General features: G+C 49.7%; 1 protein-coding gene across 10 annotated transcripts in view; it reads right to left on the bottom strand.

The window, feature by feature from the left end:
• rols (zinc-RING finger and ankyrin repeat domain-containing protein rolling pebbles) overlaps positions 1 to 13,575 on the bottom strand; it is a 158,942-nt gene that overhangs the window by 4,246 nt on the left and 141,121 nt on the right. For 5 of the 10 annotated variants that reach the window (XM_076176471.1, XM_076176479.1, XM_076176476.1 and 2 more), the window contains 10 exons: positions 12,307 to 12,489; positions 11,842 to 11,922; positions 8,200 to 8,556; positions 6,987 to 7,133; positions 5,081 to 5,188; positions 3,972 to 4,229; positions 2,389 to 3,719; positions 1,831 to 2,238; positions 790 to 1,469; positions 358 to 553 (listed from right to left, as the gene is read on the bottom strand). In XM_076176471.1, the coding sequence (XP_076032586.1) occupies positions 358 to 553; positions 790 to 1,469; positions 1,831 to 2,238; positions 2,389 to 3,719; positions 3,972 to 4,229; positions 5,081 to 5,188; positions 6,987 to 7,133; positions 8,200 to 8,556; positions 11,842 to 11,922; positions 12,307 to 12,489 (3,749 nt within the window). The remainder of the gene's footprint in view (positions 1 to 357; positions 554 to 789; positions 1,470 to 1,830; positions 2,239 to 2,388; positions 3,720 to 3,971; positions 4,230 to 5,080; positions 5,189 to 6,986; positions 7,134 to 8,199; positions 8,557 to 11,841; positions 11,923 to 12,306; positions 12,490 to 13,575) is intronic. The other 5 variants (XM_076176478.1, XM_076176481.1, XM_076176477.1 and 2 more) reach the window with 4 other exon arrangements.

The following is a 13,575-nucleotide window of genomic DNA, read 5'->3' as shown; positions in this document are numbered from 1 at the left end:
GAGGTGTTCAAGTGGATCAAAGGCTTTAACAAGAGTGACGCAAAGGTCATCATATTAAGACAATAGGACAGGACTCGCAGTAATGGATTTAAATTGGAGGAATTTAGATTTAAGAAGGAAATAGGCAAGAATTTGTTTATTAATAGGTTGGTCAATGAATGGAATAGACTTAGTACCCATGGAGTGAGCACTGAAACTATCGGTTGTTTTAAAAAGAGGTTAGACAACTTTATGGATGGGAATGACAGGTGGTAATGGACATGGACAAGCTTACTGTAGGCCTTATGGTCTCTTGTAGTCTCCTTAATTCTTATGTTCTTATAAAAGATTAAACGAACCCAGGCGTGGTCTACTTACGTTCATTTTTCTCTTGCACCTCGAGAGGTTGAGGGTGAGGTGCAGCTTGAGGTTGAGGAAGGTCTGTGCGTGTTCCTGCTGTTCGCCAACTGGGAGCTTCCGGAGGGCGTAAGAGAATCGGTGGGCGGCCTCCTTGAGGCGCCCTTTCCGGCAGAGCGCCACACCGTCCTCCTGCAGTTTGTTCAGCAGCATCACCCTGAAGGGGGAGAAGAAGAGCAAGGCGAGTTAATCCTCTGCGACCTCAAAGTTCCTCAAAGGCGTTATCAGAGTCTGCGACCTCAAAGTTCCTCAAAGGCGTTATCACAGAGAAAGACTTAGAAAGCTACGAAGAGAGGTGTGTATGTGTGTGTGTGTGTGTGTGTGTGTGTGTGTGTGTGTGTGTGCGCGTGTACGTGTATCTTCGGGACAGAGACCCAACAAAAGAAGACTTACATGATGTTCGGCTTTCCGGCTGCCATGGCCCACGTTGCAGGACCAAGCTTGGCGCCTCTCCGGAGGAAGCACTGCACGGCCGCGGCATTCCTGGCGCTGATGGCGCGGTCCAGCGGCCGCATACCGTGGATATCCACGTGCTCCACAAGGGCGCCGCGATCCAGCAGGAACTGGACAACGATCGGGTCTCCCTGGTAGGCAGCCAGGTCGAGGGGAGTTCTCCCGGTCTTGTCGGCGTGGTTGAGGTCCGCCCCGCAGTCGGCCAGGTACTGGACAGCGTGGACGTGCCCTCGGAGGCAGGCCCAACTCAGGGGCGTCAGTCCTTCGCGGTCTGTGCGCGAGATGGAGGCTCCCCGAGAGAGGAGGAGCTCCATGAGGCCGAGGTGTCCTTCGGCGGCTGCCACCATCAGCGGCGTCCTGCCCCCCGTGTCCGCGCTCTCCACGGCCACGCCCTGGCTGAGCAGAAGCTTGGCCACCTCGTAATGGCCGTGGCGCACGGCACAGGTCAGGGGCGCCGCGCCCCGCGAGTTGATTTTGGTGATCGACGCGCCCGCTCGGAGGAGGGTGGCCACAAGGGCGGTGTGCCCGGCGCCCGCGGCCATCGTCAGGGAAGTCTCGCCAGTGACGCTGTCCTCGCCGTCTACGCTCACCTCCGCCATGTCGAGGAGGAACTCGAGGACCTGTCGAGGCCAAAAAGAACTTAGAGAAAGGAAAAATCGGTGCACGAAGATTTTGATAAGGATTTTTTTCTTTAAAGATGGAAGAAACTTTGGGAAAATAAATTTAAAAAAGACGAAAGTGTGTTTGAAAATAACATAATATATAAAGGTCTTATCGCTTTCTTAAAACCTGTCTGCTTAAGTCATGAGAATTTCAAAGAGAGAGAGAGAGAGGGAGAGGGAGATAAATATAGAGAGACATAGAGATAAAAAGAGATAAAGATAGAGGGAGACAGACAGAGATAAAGACAAAGAGAGAAACAGAGAGATAGATAGAGATAGAGAGAAGGGGTAAAGAGAGAGACAAAGAAAGAGAACTCACGTTCGTGTGCCCGTTAGCGGCGGCGGCGACCAGGGCTTGGTGAGCTTGATTCCGGAGGAGGTCGTGAGGACCTGGCCAGTCGCACGAAAGCAGGTAACCCACCACGTTGAGGTGGCCCGCTGCCGCAGCCTGCACCAGCGCCGTCTGGTTGTTCCGGTCCTTGGCCGTGAGGGACGCCCCGGCCTGGACCAGAAGCCGGACGACGTCGCAGTGGCCCTTGGCAGCGGCCAGCCCCAGTGGTGTGGACCCTTCGCTGTTGGCCAGGCCCACATCGGCGCCGAACTCGATAAGTAGGGCCACCATCTCGTGGTGTCCTTGGTGGGAACAGACACCGAGGATGGGCGCGTTGTGGAGATGATCGCTTGGGTAATCGGGAGACGCTCCGGCTAGTAAGAGCAGTCGGGACACCTGTCCAGGAGAAACATACACGGGGTCAGAAAAAAATAAAATAAATAAATAAACAAATAAATAAAAATAGAATAAAAACGATAGACTGAGTGATTTACTGAATAAATGACAGCTTGACTGACTCAATGACTGACTGACTGAGGGACTGACCTTTGTATTTGGGGTGTAAAGATTCCGTGTACAGGCGAGCGCAGACGAGACGTTATGGGCGGACTGGGCGAGCCAGAGGGCCTGCAGATCTCGTGGGGACAGTGGTAAGGTCCTGGCCATGTTCTTGTACACGTGGGCCTTAAGGATGTGGTGGCCGAGCTCGAGGGTGGCCTCCGAGTCTAAGGGCCACTCGAGGCGGGACATGCGGAGGGCGAGACAGGCGTGACCTGCGCGGGGGTCGCATACGAACTTCCCGACTTCGTTCTCGTTTCTTCGGGCGAGCCACTCCCGAAGTGCCGGGTGGAAGATCATGTAACTCTCGTCCAGCCGCTTCACCAGGAACGAGTTGAGGACCTTGAACCGGCTCAGGAACTCGTTCCAGGGCAGGAACTTGTACAGGAGCCCCGCGTTCACAGAGTGGTAGATCTCCGGCAGGGTGAGTGGGTTGAGGGCCGCCAAGACGACGTTCAGGATGGGCTGGACCTTCTCGAAGCTCCTGACGCTCGGGAACCTGAGGTTGAACAGGAGGAGGAAGATCTCCGACAGCGTCTGCGGCAGGACCTTGAACGACCCGGACTTCATGACCAAGTGCCCTCGCTCGATCAGGTCGAGGAGGAGCTTGAGGAAGAGCATCGATCCGCGGCTCTGGAGGACCACGTGTTGGGTGAACCGGTGCTGCGAGGACCCGCCCTCCACTTTCCCTTGCGGGACGGTGATGTTGTTCCGGATGGTCGGGGAATGCGTGCACCGGAAGGTCACGTAGTCGGTGAGGTCTCGGGACACCGGATCGGCGGTGATGTCCCGGTTGTCCGGGTCGAGAGTGACCCTGTGGAAGGGGAGGAGGCGCGTCAGCTCGGCCAGCTGACTCCTGACGGTGACGACGAGTTTGAGGAAGGGCGGGAGCTTGACGGCGTGCTTGGCGAGGAAGGAGGCCAAGGTGTCCGCGTGGTCCGGGCGATGGTACTCGGCTTCGCATAGGCCGTCTACCACCACCACGAGCGGGTCACTCCCCACTTTCCCCAGCCGGCGGAGGTTGTGTAGAGGCTCGAGGATGCCCTTGATGAGCGCCGCGCTCGGGTCGACGATGCAGGCGGCCATGGCGAGGAGGGACTGCGTCTGAGGCTCCGCCAGAAGGAGATCCCGGTAGGACTGGAGCTGTGGCGCCTGGCACAGCTGAGCGGCGATGGAGTGGACGAAGTCGGGGACGAGACACGTCGGGGAGTTGTCCGCCTGGCAGAAGTGGTAGGCGACCACTCGCCCCGCTAGAGATCGAATACCATCGGTCGGGACGCCCAGGCGGCCGTAGGTAGGTACGTTCTTCGAGTATGGGTCTGTGAAGAAGAAAAGTCGAAGTGAGACGCTTTATGTTCGTATCCTGTTTCTTCTTCTTCTTCTTCTTCTTCTTCTACTACTACTACTATTATTATTATCATTATTATTATTATTAATTATTGATTATTATCATTATTATTCACCACCCTGGTCTAAGTAAACTTCTGTGATATCTGTAGAAAGAAAAAAACCCTTGTTACTCTTATTGAGGGCCATCCAGGGCCCATTTTCCTCCCCGCACAAGAACCTACCTTGATATATAGACTCCTCCCGCTTCCTGCCGAAGCAGCTGTACTCTACGAGTTGGAGGATTGCGGCTGTTTTCCCGGATCCGACGCTCCCGGTGATGACGATGCCCCGGTTCGTTGGCGCCTCCGATAGGAGGGTCGCCTCGATCTCCCGGAAGAGCCAGGCGCGCCCGATGAAGAGCGGGTCCGGATCCTGCTGGGGGACTTCGAAGAAGAGCGGGCGGAGACTCAGCTGGGGGCCACGGTAATTGGCAAATCGCACTGCGGGACGAAGAAGAGGAGGAGGTCATGTTGGGTCATTGTACGGTTTAGGTTGGGTCATTGTAGGGCTTAGGTTGGGTCACTGTAGGACGTATGTTGGGTCATTGTAGGGCTTAGGTTGGGTCATTGTAGGACGTAAGTTGGGTCATTGTAGGACGTAAGTTGGGTCATTGCAGGACTTAAGTTGGGTCATTGCAGGAATTAAGTTGGGTCACTGCAGGACTTAAGTTGGGTCATTGTAGAATTTAAGTTGGGTAATTGCAGGACGTAAGTTGGGTCATTGCAGGACGTAAGTTGGGTCATTGCAGGACGTAAGTTGGGTCATTGCAGGACTTAAGTTGGGTCATTGTAGGACATTAAGTTGGGTCATTGTAGGGCTTAAGTTGGGTCATTGTAGGACTCCCATTATAGGACCAAGTCAGGTCACCGTAGAAATTAGGTAATTGTAAAACTAAGTTAGGTAATTGCAGGACTAATTAGATCACTGTATATCTTAAATTAGGTCATTGTAAGACTTAAGATAGGTCACCGTAGGATCAAATCAAGTCATTGTAAGACCAAATTAAGTCACTATAGGACTGAAATTACTGTGATTAGGTCACTTTATGGGTTAAGTTAGGTCATTGCATGACTAATTTAGGACATTGAATGACATGAATTAGGTCACTATTGGACAAAGGGCCGTATGCGTTGCCACTTTAAAGGACTAATGACCTTATGCTGAGATAAAACAAGGTTCAATGTTGCTATGACGCCTGACCTTTGGCGCGGAAGAAACTTCCTTTGTAAACGATGACATACTCAAGGACAAAACCGCCAACTTCAGCCGCCGAAGTTGCTGAGGACCTTACCTTTGGGGTCTATCGGGCCCTTCACTTGGCCTGCCCGCGCTGACCTCCGCACCGAAGACCGGCGCCGGCCGAATAAGCTCAGTTCCTCCACCTGGCCCGGCTGCGAGGCTGTAGGGGGGAGGAGGACGCCGACGTGCGGTCAGTTTCAGTCCATGCGGTTAGGGTGGGTATGGGCTTGGGCATGGGTCAAGTGGGTAAGGGGGAGTGTCGTGAGCGCGCGAGCACGCACGCACGCACGCACACACACACACACACACACACACACACACACACACACACACGGATTCACACACGCGGATACACACACACACGGATACACACACACACACACACACACAGATACACACACACACACACACACGTTTACACACACACACACACACATATACATACACACACACACACACACACACACACACACACACAGACAAGGATACACATACACACACACACACACACACACACACACACAAACGCGCACACACACATACAGATACACACACACACATGGATACACACACACATACATACACACACACACACACACACACACACACACACACACACACACACACACACACAAACACAAACACACACACACACACACACACACACACACACACACACACACACACACACACACACACACACACACACACACACACACACACACATGGATACACACACACATACATACATACACACACACACACAAACACACATACACGGTTACACACACACTCACGGTTACACAAACACACATACACACACACACACACACACACACACACACACGGATACACTCACATATACATACCAAACACTTGCTCAAGGGGGACAGTATTGGCTTTCAGTGTTAGCAAAGCTTTCAAGTCCTGAGCGGGGCTCGAACTTGGGTCTGCGCCGTCGCTAATCCTCGACGCTAACCACTACACCATCAAGCCGTGTGTGTGTGTGTGTGTGTGTGTGTGTGTGTGTGTGTGTGTGTGTGTGTGTGTGTGTGTGTGTGTGTGTGTGTGTGTGTGTGTGTGTGTGTGTGTGTGTGTGTGTGTGTGTGTGTGTGTGTGTGTGCTTGTGTGTGTGTGATTCACCATGGTCTTGGATCACATGTTTGACTCATGGTCGACAGTTATTAACCTCCCGGATGAGAGCTCGTGTGTGTGTGTGTGTGTGTGTGTGTGTGTGTGTGTGTGTGTGTGTGTGTGTGTGTGTGTGTGTGTGTGTGTGTTTGCGAGTTAATAGCACACGTATATGAACTCCACCAAGTATCGTGAGTTCAGTGAAATCCTACATTGAAGACAAACACATCACACCTAAAGGGACTATCACACTGGGCTATTTTTTCATCCGACTGTTGGAGCAAAGATGCAGCCCGCAGCTTCCGGGAAGGAGTCTGACGTGCTGGAGGTAAATAATCTTCCTCCAGCATATCCAGCATTTTTATTGAGAAAACAAAATAGATTGCCAGAGTGATTTGACGGCGGAAAAAGTGCTGGAGGTAGGCGGTATCGCCGATTAGTCGGAGGTTGAAGGAAAACTAGCCCAGTGTGATAACCCTTATGCTCTGTTCACTTTTATCTCGTATGTCTGTCCTGGAAGGTGACACAGAACATACTAAACACATCAAACAATATTATTTAAACACAATTTCTTAGTAGTACATTACGTGAGAAAGAGAGAGAGAGAGAGAGAGAGAGAGAGAGAGAGAGAGAGAGAGAGAGAGAGAGAGAGAGAGAGAGAGAGAGAGAGAGAGAGAGAGAGAGAGTGGACATACTAGGAGAGAAAAAGGAGAAAAGGAGTTGGGAATAATCTTGAAGAGTGAAGGCAAACGAAGAACGATTAAGAAAACCACACGAGAACTAAGACGGTTACTCCCTCAGAAGGAGTTAGTGGGAGTACTACTTACTGGTGACAGAGTGTCTGCGTGGAGTCGTGGTGGGCGAGGCGGTGGATCCGTTGGACGAGGATACTCCACCGTGGGACATAAGGGAGTTCATACTCTCGCACGAAGGGTCCCGCCCTCCCGAGAGTCGAAGTTCCGCCTCGGAAGATCCTGCGAAGTCGAGAAGAGTGAGTTCGTGAAACGGGGGGAAATTTTCCCTAGGAAGGGAATTAGGCCCCTTTAGGGGGAGAGGCTCCCTAGGAAGGGAATTAGCCTCCTGAATTAGGGGATATAGGGGAGAAGGAGGGAAGAGCGAGATTGTGAACGGGGGGGGAGTCTCCTTAGGAAGGGAATTAAACTCCTTTAGGGGAGAGAGGATTAGGGCGTATAGGGGAGAAGGAGGGAAGAGCAAGATCGTGAATGGAGAGTTACTCCCTAAGAAGGGAATTAGGCCCCTTTAGGGGGAGAGTCTCCCTAGGAAGGGAATTAGCCTCCTTTAGGGGAGAGAGGATTAGGTGCGTATAGGGGAGAGAGGATTAGGTGCGTATAGGGGAGAAGGAGGGAAGAGCAAGATCGTGAATGGAGAGTTACTCCCTGAGAAGGGAATTAGGCTCCTTTAGAGGGAGAATCTCCCTAGGAAGGGAATTAGCCTCCTTTTTTTGGGGGGAGAGGATTAGGGGCTATAGGGGAGAAGGAGGGATCAAGTGGAGGAGGAAGGGTCTGAGGTTGAAGGGGGAGTGGGTTAGAAGAGGAAGGAAAGGAAGAGAGAGGGAGGAGGAGGAGGGGAAGGAAGAGGGGGAGGGAAGAGGGGGACAAGGAAGAGGGGGAAGAGAACGAAGAGGAGGGTGAAGGAAGAGGGGGACAAGGAAGAGGGGGACAAGGAAGAAGATGAGGAGGACGAGGAAGGAAGAGAGGGAAGGAGGATGAGGAGAAGAAAAAGGGGGAAGCGGAGGAGGAGAAGGAGGAAGAGGGGGAGAGGAGGAGAACAATAATATTCCTAGAAATAGTAATAACAAAAATAATAACAATGATGATAATAATGAAATATACTTCTGTGGAGCATAACCATGCGATCTCCACTCCGAATATCTTAGGTCAAAGAGAGAGAGAGAGAGGCCAAAAGAGAGAAGCCAAAAGAGAGACCGAGAGAGAGAGAGAGAGGCCAAAAGAGAGACCGAGAGAGAAAGAGGGAGACCGAGAGAGAGGGAGAGAGAGAGACCGAGAGAGACCTCCTCACCTGTCAGTGTGGAAACAGGACTCGTGTTGTTGGACGCCGTCGTGTTGACTTCAGACGAGGCCGACAGCGAGCTGTAGGAGGTGTGGGAGGAGGCTGCGCGGGGGGGCCTTCCTGTGGCTGTGGGGGGCTGCGCTCCCTCTCCCAACAGGAGCCCGAGGCGCATGTAAAGGTCTCCTCCATCCTTGCCGGCAGCCCCGCCGCCCCCCGCAGCCGCTCCGCCGCCGCTGCCGCCGCCGCTTCCTTCCGTCGGCGGTGTGGTGGAGTCGGCAGCGGCGATAGTCGTGGTGGCTGTCGTCGTGGTGGCTGTGCTGGTGGCTGAGGCGGCGCTGGTGTCGTTTTCGGCATCGCAGTCGTCGTCTGGAAGGTGTAGGGTGATGGTTAGGGAGTATTAGGGAGTATTAGGGAGTCTGCTCAAAGACGCTACGGGAAAAGAGCAACAAACTTTATTTATTTTGTTTTTGGCGATTCCCAGCGATTCCATTGGGATGAGGGTTGACCTCTGAGCTTCTGACTGACGGGACTGGTGTCTCGGACATTCGGAAGCCCTTTCAGAGAGGGGTCCTTCGGGCCCTCAGCTACATAACATCGATAAGTCTTACCCTGAGTTTGTTTTGGGCTGAGACTTAACGACATTGGTCCGCAAGGCCCTGTTCACACTAGCGGTTTCATTACAAAGTAAGTCAATGGAGGCGTCCACACACAACCGCGCAGTTTTTTTCTTTTCTTGACTATGCGGTACCGCCGCGGTTTCCGCGTGGTTCAAACTGCTAGTGTGAACAGGGCCTCATTAAAAGGGTCCGTCAGTCCCTCCTCACCCGAAGGAAATCGACGTGGACTGACCATAACAAAATATCTAAAGCATACCAGCGCAATGGAGGATTTTATTTTATTTAATTATTATTATTATTATTATTATTATTTATTATTATTATTATTATTTTTTTTTTTGCGCCAAGACAGGGAAGCCACGCAAAGGAAGGCCAAATACCCAAACACAAGATCCAAAACACTACAAAGCAAAATAATAATAATAATAGAATAAAGTAAAGAAAAAAAAAAATAGTCATTCTTCAGGGAGGATTCGGAAAAAAATCACATTTTTATCACATTTTGCCAACATTATCCTTATTATCACAGTTATCAATTATATCACTAATATAACTCATTAATGGTGATAATTCGGCTTAACATCGCGAACTCCCCCTATCAGGAGGCTAGGACGATGCCCCTTACAGAGGACTTTGTAGAGTGAAATATCATGGTCCAACTCGCTAGTGGCAGGGTTCAAATCGCCGTCAACTCCACCTCCGCCGCAAATAGTGACGCTCTAACCCGCTCAGTCAGCGAACATCAAAATTCCTCATTAAGACTATTCATTAATTCCATCAAGGCGAGCGATACTGGAAATATGTAAATAACTGACGGAATTGGGGTCTCGGACTCTAAGAAATCCTTTCAGAAAGGGGTCCTTCAGGCCCTCAGCTGCATAACGTCATCTGTATGGCCGACGGTTGAATCTAAGGTCAAGCCAAACTGACCGCGGGTCGGGTCAGACAATGGGTGGTCCGTTGAAGCTTGCTGATACCACCAGATCTGACGTCGTGTAGCTAATGCATGCGCGTACGCGTGTGCACACTAGCTTAGAATGAATCAATGGCACTCGATCTACAGGCATTTCTTGCAACACTTCTTAAAACGTTTCTTTATTCAGCAGTTCTCTCGCGACATTTCTTTTGTAAACAGAATTCCATAAATGTAGCATTTAGGTGTATAGGGGGTCAGGTCCATTTGTACATCGAAGAATCGCGGCCGCAAATTGTACCTCTCCATGGATTTACTACGAACTGTAGCATTTATTGTTAACAGTCTTGTATGTTTTCTATACAAATAAATACATTACACTATAGTGTAAATAGTGTATAGATATTTAAGAAACTATCTAACAACAAATGTGATGTTTGTAACATGAAACTGACAGAACGGTAGAGAACTAATGACTCCATTTGTACCAAAGCAAGCACACACACACACACACACACACACACACACACACACACACACACACACACACACACACACACACACACACACACACACACACACACACACACACACACGCACACACACGCACACAATGAATGCATACACACATACAGACACAAACACAAATACACAAACGCACGAACCATAAAGACGCATAAGCACGCGCGAGCGCGCACACACACACACACACACACACACACACACACACACACACACACACACACACACACACACACACACACACACACACACACACACAGGACCTAACAAGAGTAACTATCTTGTGTAATACAAATAAATAAACACACACACACACACACACACACACACACACACACACACACACACACACACACACACACACACACACACACACACACACAAACATACACATACTTAAACTAATATTCATACGTATGGGAATTGTGACAATCAACATACACAAATATGACGCCACTGCTCATAGAAAGTTAACATCACAATAATAATAAAACACTGGGATAATAATGATAATGTTGACAATTCTTACATGTTCAGTAAATAATATCATCCCTGATGAATAAAACTAAAATTAAGTTTATATATATAAAAAATGCATCTATGGTGGAAAAATACACACACAAACAACAATGCTAAAAATTATGTTATTCGCTTTTATACAAAAATAAATTTTTACACATTTAACAATTAAAAAAATGGCGATGAAAATATATGAAAGTAGAATCACACAGATCCATAGTATATAACTATAGATAGACAGAATACTTCTTTCTAGAACTTTCTAAGGAAAAAATAGGACAAAGTCAGGTGTGCAGGGGGGAAATCTGCAGTTCTACTTATGGTGCAACCCGAAAAAAAGGAAAATCAAAATTGCAATTACAACCCAAATGTCGAGCTTGTCCACACGCACACATGTCACCAACATGCTGCAAACCATCCGCTGATTCTAATACCGCTAACGCCAAAGAGATTTCATTCAGAGCAGAGAAACTCCCCTCTGCTTTAGTTATGATAGGTTTCTTTGAGTTGGCTACATGTCTGTGATATGTTGGCTAGATGCTGGTGACTGTTGGCTACATGTTGGTGACATGTTGGCCACATGTCGACCACATGTTGGTGACATGTTGGCCACATGTCGACCACATATTGGTGACATGTTGGCCACATGTTGGTGATCTGTTGGCCACATGTTGGTGACATGTTGGCCACGTGTTGGTGACATGTTGGCCACATGTTGGTGACATGTTGGCCACATGTTGGTGATCTGTTGGCCACATGTTGGTGATATGTTGGCCACGTGTTGGTGATATGTTGGCCACGTGTTGGTGACATGTTGGCCACGTGTTGGTGACATGTTGGCCACGTGTTGGTGACATGTTGGCCACATGTTGGTGACATGTTAACCACGTGTTGACTACATGTTGGCTACATTGTTGACAGCACGTGTGGACGCACTCTTCAGTCTACCAGCCAAATCTAGTATGCGGTGCCAAGTCTACTTCAACCATTCCTTGAGACTAGAGGTCTAGTTTTCTAGCTTTACACCCAAAACACAAGACCACACCAGTGTACGTCACCACCTGCCAACCGGGTCAGTACCTAAGACACTCCACAGAGATCTGATCTTTCGGACAAGTCTGGACCCCTGGTGAGTTGACTTCTCCTCTGGGGAGAGTAAAGCTACGGAGAGAGAGAATGGTGAGTTAGGGTTACCGTGGGGGCCGAAACAAGCGGATTAGTTGACGGGGAAGGGGGAGTTGGGGTAGTGGGTGGGGGATGTGGAGTGTGATACGGTGTTCCTCGTGTCTGGACCACGAAGGTGTTATGGCATACCTCACGTATCACCGTGTTAAACTAGAAGAGGTTATCACGAAGTAGGGCTGGGTTGTGGGGATACTACTACATCTACGTTAACAAATCCCTTATCTATGCTTATATATCACACTACACATTATTCCCATTTTCTTTTAAGGTTAACCATTTTCTTTGGGAAGGAGGAGGAGGAGGGGGGGGAAGGCCACCACCCAGGTGCCCCGGGGGGGGGGGGAGAGGATCCCAAAATACCTGTGAGGTGCTGACTGGAGTCGACGTTGACAGTCCGTGGTCTGGCGCGGGAGTTGTTGGAGTTTCGGCGGGACCAGGGGGATAAAGGCGGGGCCCTAGGAGGACTCTGGGGGCTGCTGAAGGGGCTTTGACCGATCTGGGGGGCCCCACGCCGTCGCGCCGCGGATGGAGTACCTCCCGCACCTGCGTAGCGACCCGGTTAATGAGGCTGATGCAAGCACCTCGACCCTCGGCAGGAAGGAAGGAGACCTTCTTCGGGAGACGCGCTCAAGGAGGAGGAGGAGGAGGAACCTGGCTCTCGAAGTCGTTAGCCACCCAACCACCCCTACCGCCCCCCTACGAGATCGACGTCTGTCTCTCAAGGACCCAATTTAGATGTACAGTTAGTCGCCTGGCAGCTGTCAGAATTGGGATGACTAAAATGACCTGGCGTCGATGCGAACCTATTAGAATCGGTCCCGGGCCTAAGTCCCTGTATCTATGACGTCACTCTTATGACGTCACGCGTATGATGTCATCACCATGCCATTTACTCCGACCAGAACTCCTTTTGACCTGACAAGACTGAAGTCATTCCACTCACGTGACAGTCACGTTGATATCTAACCTAATCTAACCTAACCTGACCTAACCTAACCATGCCTAAGAAACACGTCTAAAGGATCCTTGGTTGGTTATGAAGTCTGGGTTATCAGTAAAAGGAACACTGACATCATTATTGTCATTGAACAATGATTACACGAAAACCTCTCAACACAGTAAGCCCGTCTCGGTTTTTACCTGCAAACCTTTGCGATAGAAATCTCCCTAGTTTTTCTGCTCCACAGTCCACTAACCCTTCCACCTGTTCCACTCTCTTCCACTGAAGACAAGAAGACCACCCCCCTTTACCTGACTCACCGCATTGAGATTAATTTAATCTTAAGCAGATTAGTTACTTCCCATGCAGAAGCTCCGACGGGCGTAAAGACAGATAATTCTTGACGTTTTTGGGTCCGAAAGAGTTTCGTTGTTGTTCTTTTTTTATTTCTCTTTTTACTTGAGTGAAAGTAACTCTGCTCAAGTTCTTCTTCGTCAGTTATTGATATCTGTCTTCGTGTTTTGTGTAGATTTCTTAAGTCAAGTCTTTATGTGAATCTTGTCTGATGAGGTCTGTTGACTTGGTACATCTAATATCTATTTATCTAGCTGTCTATCTATCTATCTATATCTATATATATATGTGTGTGTGTATATTTTCCCGAGTCCTTAAATCGCTGCCAAGAGTTC

Source organism: Oratosquilla oratoria, chromosome 39, assembly GCF_046742065.1.
Source record: "Oratosquilla oratoria isolate Oo_2021 chromosome 39, ASM4674206v1, whole genome shotgun sequence".
NCBI classification, from domain to species: domain Eukaryota; kingdom Metazoa; phylum Arthropoda; class Malacostraca; order Stomatopoda; family Squillidae; genus Oratosquilla; species Oratosquilla oratoria.
The sequence above is the reverse complement of the archived record's forward strand: the minus strand, read 5'-3'. Positions and strand labels throughout refer to the sequence as shown.